Source organism: Drosophila miranda, chromosome XL (assembly GCF_003369915.1).
Source record: "Drosophila miranda strain MSH22 chromosome XL, D.miranda_PacBio2.1, whole genome shotgun sequence".
Taxonomy (NCBI): Eukaryota; Metazoa; Arthropoda; class Insecta; order Diptera; family Drosophilidae; genus Drosophila; species Drosophila miranda.
The window spans coordinates 12,426,036-12,440,880 of NC_046673.1; the positions used below are offsets into that span (position 1 = coordinate 12,426,036).

The window sequence follows — 14,845 nt, forward strand, 5'->3', positions numbered from 1 at the left end:
AATTGATTTTATGTAATATGGTAAATTTGCTATAAATAGTGGGAATTCTTACAAGGTAAATGCTTAATGAGCAAAAAAAAAAAACAATTATAATCGTCATCAGATCCGATCAGTTTATGCTACATACATAATACATATAATATATATATGCTATATATATATATATATATGTATACAAAATAACAAATCGTAAGTCTAATAAACATTCTTAAAATTCATATCTCAAATACAAATACAATATTTGCATTAGGTTTGGTTTCTTTTCTTGTTTTTGTTTTTTGTATGGTATTCCTATGTAATTGTGTTTCGATTTTTGTTTGTTTTGGGTTTGGGTTTGGTGTTTGGGGCTTGGGGGTTTTCCTTAGCTTTAGATTCTTGACTTTACCAAACATTACGCGGGTTCTATGAACTGCCTTTTACTAGTGTTCTGCTTTTCTTTTGTCGATTTCTTGTGTGACTAGGTTTTCGAATCGCCTCTTATCCTCATCCTCATCCTCAACTTCATAATCTGTTTTCTATGTTAATGCTATTTTGTGTCTGTGGTTTCTGTATTTCTGTTTTCTCGTTTATTTTTTAGATTTTCGTTTTGTTTTTCAATCGTAAAATACTAATTTAGCAAATGTAGGCACCCTAAATATTAAAGCTTTTGCAAAACACGGTTCCTCGATGAGATATATAACAATATAATTTGTTTGGTTTCTGTTTCGGGTATCGGTTTAGTTTTTTACATGTAAATTTAAATATACAATACAATTAATTTAAAATAAACTATTTTTTCATTGGGGGTTTTTGTTTTTGGTTTTTGGTTTTTTTGTGGTTTTTAAATCTTCCTACGCATTTCTTTTAGAAATCAAATCTTTTCCCTTTCAACTATACTAATTTAATTAAGTTTAATTTAGATTTACTTAGTTATAGTTTAAGGTTTAGCTTTAGTTGACGTTAGTTTTAGATTTAGTTGCATTTACTTTAGTTTCGGTTTCTTTTTTACCTATTCTTCTGTTTTGTTTTCGTTTGTTTAAATCATGCAATGCATTCTAGTTTAGGTTTTCATTTCCTTTAGGTTTTCTTTTTTGTTTTTTAATAAAAAATTGTTTCACTTTTCGCCTGCTTCTTCGCGTTCATCTCTACATCCTCTACATCATCCTCATGCTCTTTATTGTTTAGTTTAACATAATAATTGTTCTTTTTCGGTTTTCATTTAATTTTTTTTTCCATTTAATTTGTCGTTTAATAAATTGGTCTTTGCTTCGGCTTTCGATTTAGCTACTGAATACATTACTATAATACATATAAAGTCAAATATGATCTTATTTTTTGTGTCGTCGCGGGTTCCTCTCGGGGTATATACTCTCTAGACCGTCTGTACATGTATATAAGTATGTGTATGTATATATATTCATGTGTGTGTGTGTGTGTGTGTGTATGAGTGTGTGTTTATTGTATATGTAAATGTATTTGTAACCTTATATATTTTTTGCATACCATACCTCATTCTACATACAATAGTAGTTGAAAGAGTGGGAAAAGGTGTGGGACTGGAATCTGGGGATGGTGGCAGGGGAACCTCTATATACATATGTATACTATTGATCTGAGCGTGTAAATGTACCCAAAAGACAGTTATTTCAGTTTGGGATTCTGGTATTCCTGGTATTCGATGTACGATTGAGAGAACTTGTATCCAGTTTTCGGTACGGTTCGGTTCGGTTCTAGGATCAGGCGTGTGCAACACTTTGTGATTTTCGCAGTACCCCACGAGCTCTACGATTCGCTGAAGAAAATAATATATACATACACAAGATTTATTCATCATGTATGCATATTCAATTAGAAATCGTATTAGAAAAATATGAAAAACCAACACACAAAGTACACAACACACAGGCCACGGGCCACGGGCCACGGGCCACAGGACAGGGGACTGGACAAACGACAGCAACAGCAACAGGGACGACTGGACAAGCACATATGTACATATACGAGTGCTACACCCGAAAGGAACAACATTTAGCCAAACACATGGTGTGGGGCTCATTCATGATCGAGTATGTGGTGTGTCCTGTTTCTGCAACTGCAACTGCCACTGAATTCCAGCTCAAAAGCGTCTATAAATCGTGTTTTTTTATAAAGTGATTCTGTTGAATGTTCCATTGGTGTTCTTGTTGAGTGTTTTTTTTTTGTAGGTTCTGTTTTTAGGCAGAGACTCCTATTAGTTGTTTGATTTTGTTTTTTTTTGGTTTTGGTATTTTGTATAATAAAGACCTGTCTTTGAAATTTCGGTCCCTCATATCAAAGTTTTTTGGTTTTGGTTTTGTTTCGTTTTTAAGTTTTAATTTGTTTAATATTTTTGTGGGGCTTAGGAAACCAGTTCAAGGGGGAATTTGATCTTGTACCAATTATTCGATTCAATTCGATTTGATTCGATTTGATATATCGCCTATCGACACATACATGTATCGATATTTGTTCGTTTAAAGTTGTTGTTGTTGTTGTTGTTGTAGAGTTGAAACCCAAATATGCATCAATACATAACGTTAAAGCTGGGCGTGGGCGTATTCCATGCCAATGTCTGTGTCAGTGTCAGTGTCAGTGTCAGTGTCGTGTGGTAGTATGTGTTCTGAGTGAGGTGTTTGCTCTGTTGTTATGTTCTGTACTGTACTGTTCTTGTTCTGATCTTTTCCGATCGGTTCGGATCTGTTTTCATTTGTGATCTGTTCTTGTTCTGTGTCTCGTGTAGATCTTTGTTATTTATTTTGTGATAAAGCTATTTTGACAGCAGTCTTGAACGTTCATTTCAATTTAAATATTCAATATTATAAATAGGTATACACACATTTTTGTTAAGGGTTCGTTTAGTTCGTTTGTTTAGTTTGTCTTCTCCTTTTTGAAACTCCTCTGGGGGATTCTCTTCTTAGGGTCCTTAGGAAGTTCTCCTCCTGGTTCTATCTATCTCTCGGGGATATATTTTTGTATATTACTCGTAAGTTACACCTATCAGACAGTTGAGAAACTTTTGGTTTTCTTTATTTTTCTTTTCTTTTCTTTATGAAGGGGGTGGTGTCTAAATCCTAAATCCTGGAAATTCCAAATCAAAGATCGTCTCGGGGGCTGTCGCGGGGCTGTGGCTGTTGTGGGGATGTTGGTCGTGGAGGCGGAATGTCTTTGAAGGGAAACTCCGATACGTTAATTGGCTTAAGGGATCTACAGCACCTATGGCTATATATATAGTCTATAGATTATACAGATATTTTGATCCTTTCTGGTTCTTCACGGGTTCTATTCGGTTCTAGAGGATGTGGCAGGGGCAGGGACAGGGGCTAGGAACGGGGTCTGGGACTGGGGCACTATCTGGGGAATTCAGTTGTATGTATATCTTGTTTGCTCCTCCTTGTTGTTTTTTGAGTCCTTACAAAGCATTTGTTGAAGTTATGCATTTAGCTAGTTTTGACCTTATTCTCTCTAAATTTCGACTAACTTCGATGCTTTCCGTTAATACTTTTAATAGTATGTATGTATATGTATATATATAGTATATATAATTCCTTTTAGAATCTTTAGAAAATCTTTACGTAGCTCGGCCACTTCTGCTATTAAGACTACTCGTACACTATATCTTTTGTTTGGGGGGTTCCTCCTACACTTCATACACCTCCTTCACCTCCTTCACCTCATTCAGCTCCTACCTCTCTGTTTCCGATCTACTCTGCTCTCTAGTCTGTTTCTATTCTGGAGCCTAGAGTCTGTTCTGTTTACCAGCTAGGGTTTTTCTTGTAAATTAATGTGAATTTCTAAATGTAATATGTTACAAAAGTTCAATTAAAATTGTTCTCTTTTCTTTTATCTTTATATCGATTTGGTTACTTTACTTTTACTTTTACATTTAATTTACTTTACTTTTAATTTAGTTTTAGTTCTGTTTTTGTTTTGTTTTTTTTTTTTGGTTTCCTTTTAGTCTATGCTACTATCAACGTCTTCTCGTCACGTAAGTAACTCCCTCGAAAGCTAGTCAGGTTCCTAATTGAGTTCATAATTTCTTTTGGTAGAAAAGAAAAAGGCAAAAAACAACGAACAACTCGAAATAATATACTCGTATATATATATGTATATGTATATACCGATATATATAGATATATATGTAGAAAAAGAAGACAACAACAAACGTGTTTCCATTAAATTGGTTTTGTTTTGTTTCGTTAGTTTAATTAAAGCCAGACGCTAGTAGATGTACAATAGTATGTACTACTTGTTTGTGGGTTGTTCCTCACTTCTTCGTTCATCGTTCATCGTTACTCGTTACTCGTTACTCGCTACTCGCTACTCGTTCTTCGTTCGTTTTTGCTTACTGTTTTAACGCGCTTTCTAGTAGATAGTTCTTAAAACATCTGACGTTTTACAGCTATACATATAGTGGGTTCTTCTTGTTGTTGTATACATATATAATTGTTCTAGTTGTCGCTGTTCATATTTCCATTTACATTCTGCTTTACATATTACACACACAAAACTGCGTACAGAAGGGAGGACATGTTCTGGATAGGCATTGACTTGTGGGGGTAGGGTAGGCAGAGGATGGTTGTAAGGAAAGTGCTGCACTAAAGATTTTACAGGAAGTGCTGCTGGGAGGTAAAGGAGTGTTCCAGGGACTGTATTTAAGTAGGTTCTTTGAGCGCTCGAGTTGCTGGGGGATTGTATTATGATCTGCGGATGATAAAGCACGCTTCGCCACAGTACAGATTCCGATCACATCCCATACGGAACATCACCTCCCTCTCGAACACACACACAAACACAAACACACATACACACACACACTTATGCAATGCATTACCAGGACATACATACTTATATACTTGTATATAATTTTAGTAGTTTGCAAAACACAGGCTGCCTCACGGGACACACCAAAGGTGAAAATTACAAATATTTCTATAGCCTAAAACTTAGGAAAAAAATGTTACACCATTGTATATATATATATATACTATATGTATGTAAGTGTATATGTTTTTTGTTTTCAGGGCTATATATATCCATAAGAGTGTGTGTGTACATCAACAGACATATGCATGTAAGTATATAACATATAGTTATGTATGTATTGTATGTATGTATATGCTAGCGTTTTACCTTTTGAGTTTTGTGTTTTGTTTGTTTCTCATTCCGAAGAGGCTTTATTTACAAAAGGCCGACTTTCGAAATTCGACTTGTAGAATTACTAATATTACTATTACCACTATTATTTACTATTTACTATTATTACCTAGCACTATTACTACTATTATTGCATACACGTTCTCTCTTTCTAGTAAACTTATTCTCAGTGATCTTTGTTGAGGCGGCGGCTGTGCCACTCGTCGTCGTCATCGTCATCGGCATCGGCATCGGCATCGGCATCGGCATCGATGTCGCCAGTGCTGCAGTCAGTGGGTCCGTTATCGTTATCGATTTCACAATTCCACTGCCATCGCTAGCGTCGGTTTGCTTTGGCGTTGGGGCAGCTTTGCCGCTGAATGCCGGCGCTGAGCTCGATGATGGTACAGTCATCGTACACATCGCTATGGCATTTTGGTCCGGCGAACTGTTGCTGTTCGTGTTCGTATTAGTCGGCGATTCAACATCCTCTGGTATGACCGGTGGTATTGTCTCACCAACACGATGCAACAGGTATTCCAGCGACAGTGATATTCCCCGATATTGCAGCTGTGCGTGTGACTGTGTTTCGGACTGTGACTGCGACTGCGACTGCCACTGCGATTGGGATTGGGACTGTGATAACGACGGCGAATGCAAACGTTGCCTCAGCGCAATCTCAGCGCCCAGTGGCGGCGACGACGACATGGCTTTTGGTTTTGACATGGACATTGACGTTGACGTAGTTTTGGGGGATGGGGGCTTTAATGGTAGCATCTCGATGTTAATCACGGAACTGGAGCGCTCTCTTCTCTCTGATATTCAACTGCCGTATTTGTTGGAAGATGCGTAGCTATTAACTGCAGATCCATTTGATGGCATGTGAGTATCAGGCACTAAATGTGGTGTTCTACTAGATATAGGTGGCAAAATAGGGCTTGTTGGCCAATGGTAAGTAGCAGCGGCGTTATTGGATGAGGGAACACTTCTATGCAAAAAGCATTATTCGATTGTTAATTGTCGTTGTTGTTATCAAAGTACGCTTTCGAAAAACAAATTTAACTTTGGCGATTCTGTATGGGTGTGTATCTGTATCGTTGGATCGGTGTATCGGTGTATCGGTGTGTGTATGCATGAGAAATCAATGAAAGATCAATGACAATGGATAGAAAGATATATTTTTATGATATGCGATAAAGCCATGAGATTGAATAGTCCTAAGTTTTTAGAATATATACAAAAGAAATCCCTGAGTAGCTGTCCGTTTATCGATAAGAGAGCGATAGCATCGATAGAATATCGATAGGAATGCAAAAGAGCGCTGCCACCTCTATATTATGGCACCTTTTTTGCCATGCTCCATCGTCCCTCAGTCGAAGCGTCACAGTCGTAAATCATATGAATCTTGCATAGAAGATGGAGAAGAAGGATGGTGGTTTTTTCGGGGGGAGGAATCATAGAGTTTCGGGGATGTAATTTGGAGGATTCAAGTGTGCAAGTGGACATCAAGGAAATATATGTGTATAATATATATTTACAAATGAGCACTAGATGATGGCATGAGGCGCTTCCCCGCACAATTCACAGACAACGAAAACAAATTGAAATGACAGGCACAAGTTTCGCTATAATGATAGACATGTCCATGTGGGTGGGGATGTGGATTGGTGGATTGGTGGATGTGGAATGGTGGATGGCGATGGAGATGGGAATGGGAGTGGGGATGAAGAGATGAATGGATGAGTGGATGAGGATAATGGACATGACAAAGACACAAAGAAAGATAGAGACCAAGAAAGAGTGGAGCAAAGGACTCACCTTGAGTGGGGGAACAGCATGGGGGCTGCATTGAACATCGATTGGGGCGTTGGCTGTTGGATGGGGGCTGCAGCAGTGTCTGGGTGTAAAAAGTTCCGTCGTTGCTCGATGCGCTCTTGGTGCTGGGTAAGACAACGAGACAATAGGTCCGGAAGGCTTTCCATGTGCTCCTGTGGAAGGGATAATAGCATACATACATATATACTCGTGTCGTAGAGTGTGCATATAGAACATATGGTTGTGTGAAGTGCAATCAGTGGCATTCAATCAATTGTGTAATGGGGTTTTCAATTCGATTGTTTGTCATACTTGTAGGTTCTGCATTTTGTCCTCTAGATTTGTTAGGCGTTCCTCGATGGCATCCTGGCGGCTAGACATGTCCGATATTATCTCGTAGACGGTATTTTGTGTCTGTGAATGTGAAATGCATTGGTATCGTGTATTGGTATCGGTATCGGTATCGGTTTCGGTATCGGGCATATACATATGTGCATATCTAAATGCACATACTAAATACGAGTCTACACACATACTCGTATGTGTTCTATAAGGATATACATATATGTTTGGTTGCTAGCTACCTTGGCCATATCGGTTATTGTGTTGGCATTATCCATTAGTTTGCGCTGATCCATTTTAACTTTTCGCAACCTGCATCGCATTGGAAGAGTCATCAACATTATAGAGATTACATTATTTCAGTACATTCAAAAAGTGGTCTCCCCAACACATAAGCACTAAAATCTCAATCTATTTGCAGTAAATTTGAAGTTAGTTTTTTTAGTAGGAGTGGAGGCTGCTTCTTGGTCTTACTTTGCAATCCCTTTTCCAACCTTACAACGGTTCAACCTTATAGCCTTACAATTTCGATATGCACACACACACGATCCTGTTTTTGGAATCGGCGATGGGATCGTTCTGTTCCGGCCTGCCGAAATATCAGTTTTAGAGCTCTTATACATACATATATTCGAATCGGACAACAATTACAGCACGTTTCAGAACTTTTCAGATAGTCGGCTATAGAATATATGATTAATCATGGAAATATAAAAAAAACGAATAACAAAAATTCAAGAAGCACATAGTTTTTGCTTAAAAGAGCCAAAATTAATAATAATGTGGATTAAAGACGGCAATCTTACAGTTCTGAAACGCACTGCATAATAAAGTTCACTGAAAAAGGTTTATGTTTTTTTTTTATTTATCTTTTGTTTTTCATTTGTGTGTAAAATTTGATGTGCCGTTGTGGGTGGATATTTGATTAGATTATAGAAAAAACAAAGTCCGTACATATTTTTTTTGTGGCGCTAAAATTGCAGAAAATCGTATCGTGAAAATATCATCATATCTCTTGAGCCCTTAATCATCGCAAGGATCGCAGTCACAACGAGTCACAAATGTTGTTGTATGATTCGGAAAAGTAGAACTGGGGGATAATAAATGGGTATAGTGGAGAACAGAGAGTCTGGGAGGACAGAGTACAGAGTGTACAGAGGTTATAGAGTGTGTGTACATATGGGATGTTGCTCACTATGCTGTTGCTGCTGCTAGATGGATGCTGGATGCTGGAGGAGGAGCTGTACAGATGGCTGTGCAACGTGTGGCACTGTTGGCACATGGGCAGAAGCTTGATGATATTGCGATAGTTTTTGATACGAGATTCTAGAATATTAACGCTGCATGCTAGATTATGTGGCTAGTCTCGGTTATTGCATAACGTAAAAACAGGGCTTTACAACCTATTTACAGGCTAGTAAAACGAGTTCAATCTTATTGGTTTTCATTTACTTTTAGTTTTTTGTTGTAATTGGTAGTTAACAGTTTTAGTACATTGATTAATTCTTTGATTTGTTTTGGTTATTCGTTATATACAAATTACAGACTCTGATGGAGGCTTTCCGCGAACCGTCAAAGCTTGCCTATAGTTTTGATGAGTATATGAAATAGGTTTCGAACAGAGTATGAATCTACTTATTTATGCATGAAGTATCACAGAGAACGTGGTCTGGGGACTTGGGTTTGGAGTGGGGACTGGGACTAAGGGGGGAATCGGATCGGATCGGGGACTGGTACTGGTACTGGTACTGGCACTGGTAATGGTACTAGGATTGGATTGATCTGACAAACATATTACATATAGCAGGACTAATGAGAGGTATGCCATAAGATTGACGGGACAAGAAGAGAGACATAGAGAGACATAAAGAGAGAGAGAGAGAGAGGGAGAGGGAGCGACACAGACAGAGAGAGTGACAGAGACAAACAAAAACAAACAAGGACGAGTCACAAATTGCTTCGATGATCGATCGATTCGTTTCGTTCCTCCCCAACACTGAAAACGGATATATGTACTCTTGATCTCTCGATAGTATCTTTTGGATATACATATGTACTCTATATTAGTACTTGATATTCGATTTAGTTAATCTCTTTAAGTTTTAATCTTTAGTGGCAGTCTGACATTTAGTTTGATAGTTAGATTTTTTGTTGGTAGGTTGTTTTTGGTTGGTTGATAGATCTCTAAAAATACTCACGCATATATAGCTAGAAGGAACTTTCTTTGGTGGGTTCTTACACGGCCGGGATTAACCCGTTTTACTAGTCTTGTATGTTTGTAAATGAGCCAAGTTTCACGAAGAACATTCGCCGCAGCATTTTTCAGCTAAATTTTGGTTCAAAGAAGAAATGTATACAAAGGAAATTAGAATGAATCGTTTGAATATATGTTACATATGGTGATAGTAGTATCTGGAATGGATCAACCCAGAGTCAGTCCTCAGTCTACAGTTCGTCTTGTCGTTATCGTTGTCTTGTCTCCGTCTCATTTCTGTTCTGTTTAGGTTCGTTTTGGGGTTTCGGTTGGGTTCCGTTTACTGTTGGGGTTGAATTGGGTTGAATTCCAAATTGAAGGACGATCTATACCCTTTTGGTTAATTGCGTGTCCATCATGAAGTTGTGCACATGCTTCTCGGCACGGGTCAGCTCCAGTTTACGGGATACGACGGCCACGAGCAGCGCCGTGCAGCCAGCACCCTGTAAGAACGATGCACAATATGTTGAGATTTGATTGTGATTGTCTCTGAGTCAAAGGTGAGTTTTGGTCGTCCACTCCACTGACATTGACACCCAACTCAGTCGCCGTAGTGCGTGTGTGGGACGGATGAATGTGGCATGGCAGCATGGTGTACGAGTATATTCTGTGTGTGTATTTGGGGCACTCGTCTGAGTTGGATGTCAGCCAATCTCTGATGTCAGTTTGTTATTTCATTCAGTTTTTCTTGTTTCATTGTTTATACATTCAAATGAATTTGTTTATCGAGTTATAGTCCAGAACTTGTTGTTGTTGCTCGCAAAATACACACAGATTTTTATGGATGTTACAACATGTAGGTTATGTTTCTGTTTCTGTTTGTTTCTTTTTTGCTTTGCTTTTCTTTTCTTTTCTTTTCACTTCTCCTCGGTTTTCATCAATCAATTTGTATGTTATATCGGGTTTCTCTCGATGACTGAATGACTGCATGAATCAATGAATCAATGAATACATCTGATCTGTCTTTGGATGAATAGTGAGTGCGAATGTTCCTTCGACTAAGTTAATGTGCGATCGGCAAATGACAAATGCATATACATATATGTATGTATTCTTTTGTTAGAATTTAGAGATACAGAGATGTTAAATATTAAATACTAAATGTTTGGGCTTGGGCTTGGGCTTTGGGGTTAGTTTCAAGTATTATATGTAGGTACTATTCGGAGTGGAATGGTATGGTGTTGAAGTTAAATAAATACGATATTTGGTTGGATTTGATTGGCACATGTCTATATGTAGTATTACAACAGTTAGAGGTGTCTGGCAGAGAGAGATACATACACACAAACGTACGTAACGATTAGCTAGAGAACAAATTCGAAACCATAAATCACAATTCATAGTCAAGTTAGGAGTTGAAATACATAATTTGGTTTATTTATCATTTAATTTATTGTATCATAGCTTTTACTGCGACTACGACATGATCAAATATGTCTAAGAAAAAAGCAGAAAGACAGACTGGTAGAAACATAGTTGAATATATACGTAGAAATATAGTAGATGGAGATAGAGAGAGATAGTAAGCCACACAAAAGCATAATTCGATAGAAGTACAGACAGTGAGAGCGAGAGAGAGAGAGAGAGAGAGAGAGAGATAAGGCGAAAGATTATACAGACATATTTAATAGTGGAAAAGTGGAAAAGGCGTGTAATAATTATTGTGGTAGGCAGATGGTGCCCTAAGCGCATGGCTATACGTATATCCACCACGAACAGAGTCGCAGAGTTGCTTTTTTGTTCTGTTCTGTTCTGTTGATCGGCCTTTGCCCATCTCTAATGGCAATCGTGAGCTGCCTTTCGATAGCTGTTGTGTGCGACTCGGCGGCAATTGGCAATTCTATTGGCTCTTCTGTTCTTCTGATCTAAAGCTAGTCTTAGAGGTGCCCGAATCCAGGGACAATCGTGTAACTAAAGTTCTTTTTCTGGTGATTCCACTACTAATTGACGTATATATGTATGTACATTTACCTAGGAACAGAACACGATTCTAGTGTTATTAGTTTTTTTTTTTTGGTTTTTTTGATTAGGAGTGGTGGCGACTGGCTTTTTGTGGTGGAGCGGGTGGGCGGGCAACATTCGTATGCAGTTTATGTAATTATTTACAAGTGATTTTTATCGGTAGATTGAAACCGATAGGTACTATTTGAAAATAGTTGATTGATCGATAAATGATAGTTCTTTGTTGTTGTTTTTTTTTTTTTTTTTTTTTGTTATGTTGTGTGCAATTGTTGGTAATAGTTTTGTTGTAGTTGTAGTTGTTTGTTAAAAACTCACCATTATTCCTGTACTGACAGCGATACCACGTCCACAGTACGTATTCGGAACAATATCACCGAAACCAACACTCAAAAATGTTATTGCTATCAGCCACATTGCATTCAAAAGATTCGCATGTTCTTCATCATGAAATCTGTTCCATAAACGAGTACGCGACAATATATATATATATATATTTTGGTTTCGGGTTTGTCGTAAATATATACACAAGTATATATATTTGTTTAATATTGGCATAGGGCATATGGTATATGGGTTTTTTTTTTTTGGTTCGCATATAGAGCGCAGTGATCAGTTGAAGTTTCGTTTCAGGGGGGTCAAATTGCATAGACGCGTTTGTTTTTTTTTTTTTTATATATTTTAAATGAGAGGGAAAGAGAGATAGAGAAAAATATCGTATTGTTGGCTTAATGTACAAATAAACTTTAAGAATTCGTTGAAAATAAATTTGGCTCAAGTAAATTCAAGATACATATTCATCAAACAGAACGAAAGGCATACAAACGTACAGAAAAAAATCAAATCATAACCAAAAGCACGGAAAAGAAAACGAAACGGAACGGAAAATATATGAAAGCAACGGAAAAAAAACGCAAAAACATAAAGAAAATCAAACAAAGTTAGTAGTTGAAAAGGATGGAACGTTGGAACGGGCATTCTGCAGAATTGGAAACAGGTGGAACACGTGGAAGAAATGGACGAGGCACACAGGTACAGTAGTGGTCAAAAGAACGTTGGTTTTGGTTTTGAGGTTATGGACAGGCGACGCAACCGTTTGTTGTCTTTCTTGGTGGATAGCGGAAGAAGTATAGTATGTACACACTGGGTAGAGGAGGTGGTTGTTCTTCTGGATGTACAAGCAAAAGGTGAGAGCTGTGATCTGTGATCAGATGTGTGTTTGTTGTTGTCGTTTGCTGTTGATGGGGAAGTAGAACGAACGATTGTAGTAGTGGGACCATCTAGGATTTGGTGCACAAAACAAACAACAAAAGAAAGCGCTCACAAACACTCACACATTCAGTTTCATACACACGCCACAGGCATACACTTGGAAGACATTAATAGAATTTGCTGGAGCTGTCAACAAAGATTTGTTTGTTGGATTTCTGCTGTCGTTCCGCTTCAGTATCAGCAAACAAAAAGAGACAGACAGAGAGAGGGAGAGAGAGAGGGGGAGTCCTGTTTTTGTTTCTGTCCTGCCTCCTTGCAGAAGGAGAGTGGAGGGAATGGCGGAAATGGAAATAAAAGTTTCGCTCTTTAAAGCAGAAATAGTGACAAATACACACAAACATATAGTACAAATGGTGGGTGGCTCTTTGCTCTGTTGTGTTAACGTATGTGTGTGCTCTTATGTACAGATATTCGAGTGTATATATTTATACTTATATAATGTATGCATATGCTTATATTACAGCGACTCAAACACACACTCACACTCACACACGGAGTGGGTGGAGATTTTGGTGATGATTTACAACAGTGTAAAATGCACATGTAGATATACACACACTCATGTAGATGTATGTATCATGTATGTATTCATGTAGTAGATATGTATATATGCATGTCATGTCATGTATGTAGATATGTTAATATTTATTTATCGCTGAAATGAACTGCCCTGCAAAAAAAGAATACAGAAACAACTGAAATCCCCACCAGACACAAGCACACACAGAGCATTAGAGAGAGAGAGAGAGAGAGAGAGACAGGGCGAGTCGCCCCCTCTTTTTTGGCGACGATTTGGGCAGACAGAACGGCATCATCTCAATATGTACGGATGGATATATGGTTATGGCCATGGGTGTAGGAGTACTACCACGAGTGCCTCCCATCAAAATGGATTTTGATATAGGAATTTGAATTTATACACATGTATATAGTATTTTTCTCTGTCTGTGTGTGATTGTGTGTGTGTGTGCTGGGGCGTGGGCGTGGGCGGGTGGGGGGAAATGGGGAGCTGTGGTGGTGGTATGAACTCAAACCAGCCCGAAGAAAAGCCAGGTCAGGTCAGGCGTCGGATTGGGTTGGATCGGATCGGATCGGGTCAGAGTACACACCCACATACGACGCTGCATGCGTGATTTGACAGGTACAATTACTATAATATATACTATATATTCGAGCTGTCTGTTTTCTTTTTTTTAGCCTCGCTACATGAACTTGGGGGCGGTAGGCGCCTCAAAGGCGGCACTTCCTCTTCGAGGAAAAATGTTTAAAAGGAAAGATGCGATACGATTACATACATACTGTACACATGTACATATGTGCACACATATTGGTTCTTGGCTTTTGCTTTTGCTGTTGCTATTGTTGTTGTTGTTGTTGATGATGTATGTTCTTGTTGTTTGTTTGTTGTAAGAGTAATAGTTGTTGTTTCTAGTAGTTCTATTGTAGTTTATTGTTTATAGTATTTCTTATTATGGTATTTATTTATTGTTTGTTTTTGTTTTTTTCTTTTTGCAACTGTTCTGTTCTGTTCTGTTTTTTTTTTTTTTTTTTTTTCGTTAGGGTATCATAAATGGAGTTTTTGACTAGTTTTTTGTTTGGTACTTTTCTGGGTATTTTTGATAGTTTTGGGGTATTTTTTGGGGATCTTTTTGTAGGAAATACTTACCACCATGCCGCAGGTGAGGGTGATACCGCGTCCACAGTATGTGTTTGGCACAATGTCGCCGTAGCCGACACACAGAAATGTGATGGCCGTGAGCCACATGGAGTTTAGCAAATTCGCGTGCTCCTCATCGTGGAACCTTCCGCATGGTACAGAAAGTATTTCAAATACATATGTCGAATGTCGGTGGTATTTTTTGTTTTTTGGTTCGATATTTTAGTAATTGTTTGCGGTTTTCAATCAAAAGTTGTTTATATTTTATAATACATTGGTGTTTGATGGGGGGCAACAAATTAAAGTTTTTCATTTATGATACGTATGTTTTTTTTATATTTATTTGATATTTTGCGGTATTTTGTGATCGGTTTACGTTTTTCAGTAAATATTTTTGATACAGTTTTCATATTTCA

The 14,845-nt window shown here is 37.9% G+C and overlaps 1 protein-coding gene across 21 annotated transcripts in view; it reads right to left on the minus strand.

Moving 5' to 3' along the window:
* Nucleotides 1–316: 316 nt before the first annotated feature.
* Nucleotides 317–14,845, minus strand: part of LOC108164597 (small conductance calcium-activated potassium channel protein) — a 69,581-nt gene continuing 55,052 nt past the window's right edge. For 10 of the 21 annotated variants that reach the window (XM_017300433.2, XM_017300432.2, XM_017300430.2 and 7 more), the window contains 7 exons: nucleotides 11,819–11,954; nucleotides 9,874–9,984; nucleotides 9,486–9,613; nucleotides 7,530–7,599; nucleotides 7,258–7,359; nucleotides 6,949–7,118; nucleotides 785–6,118 (listed from right to left, as the gene is read on the minus strand). In XM_017300433.2, coding sequence (XP_017155922.1) covers nucleotides 5,953–6,118; nucleotides 6,949–7,118; nucleotides 7,258–7,359; nucleotides 7,530–7,599; nucleotides 9,486–9,613; nucleotides 9,874–9,984; nucleotides 11,819–11,954 — 883 coding nt within the window. In that variant the 3' untranslated portion in view covers nucleotides 785–5,952. Of the gene's footprint in view, nucleotides 6,220–6,948; nucleotides 7,119–7,257; nucleotides 7,360–7,529; nucleotides 7,600–9,485; nucleotides 9,614–9,873; nucleotides 9,985–11,818; nucleotides 11,955–14,438; nucleotides 14,575–14,845 lie in introns of all 21 variants that reach the window. The other 11 variants (XM_017300431.2, XM_033387987.1, XM_017300428.2 and 8 more) reach the window with 6 other exon arrangements.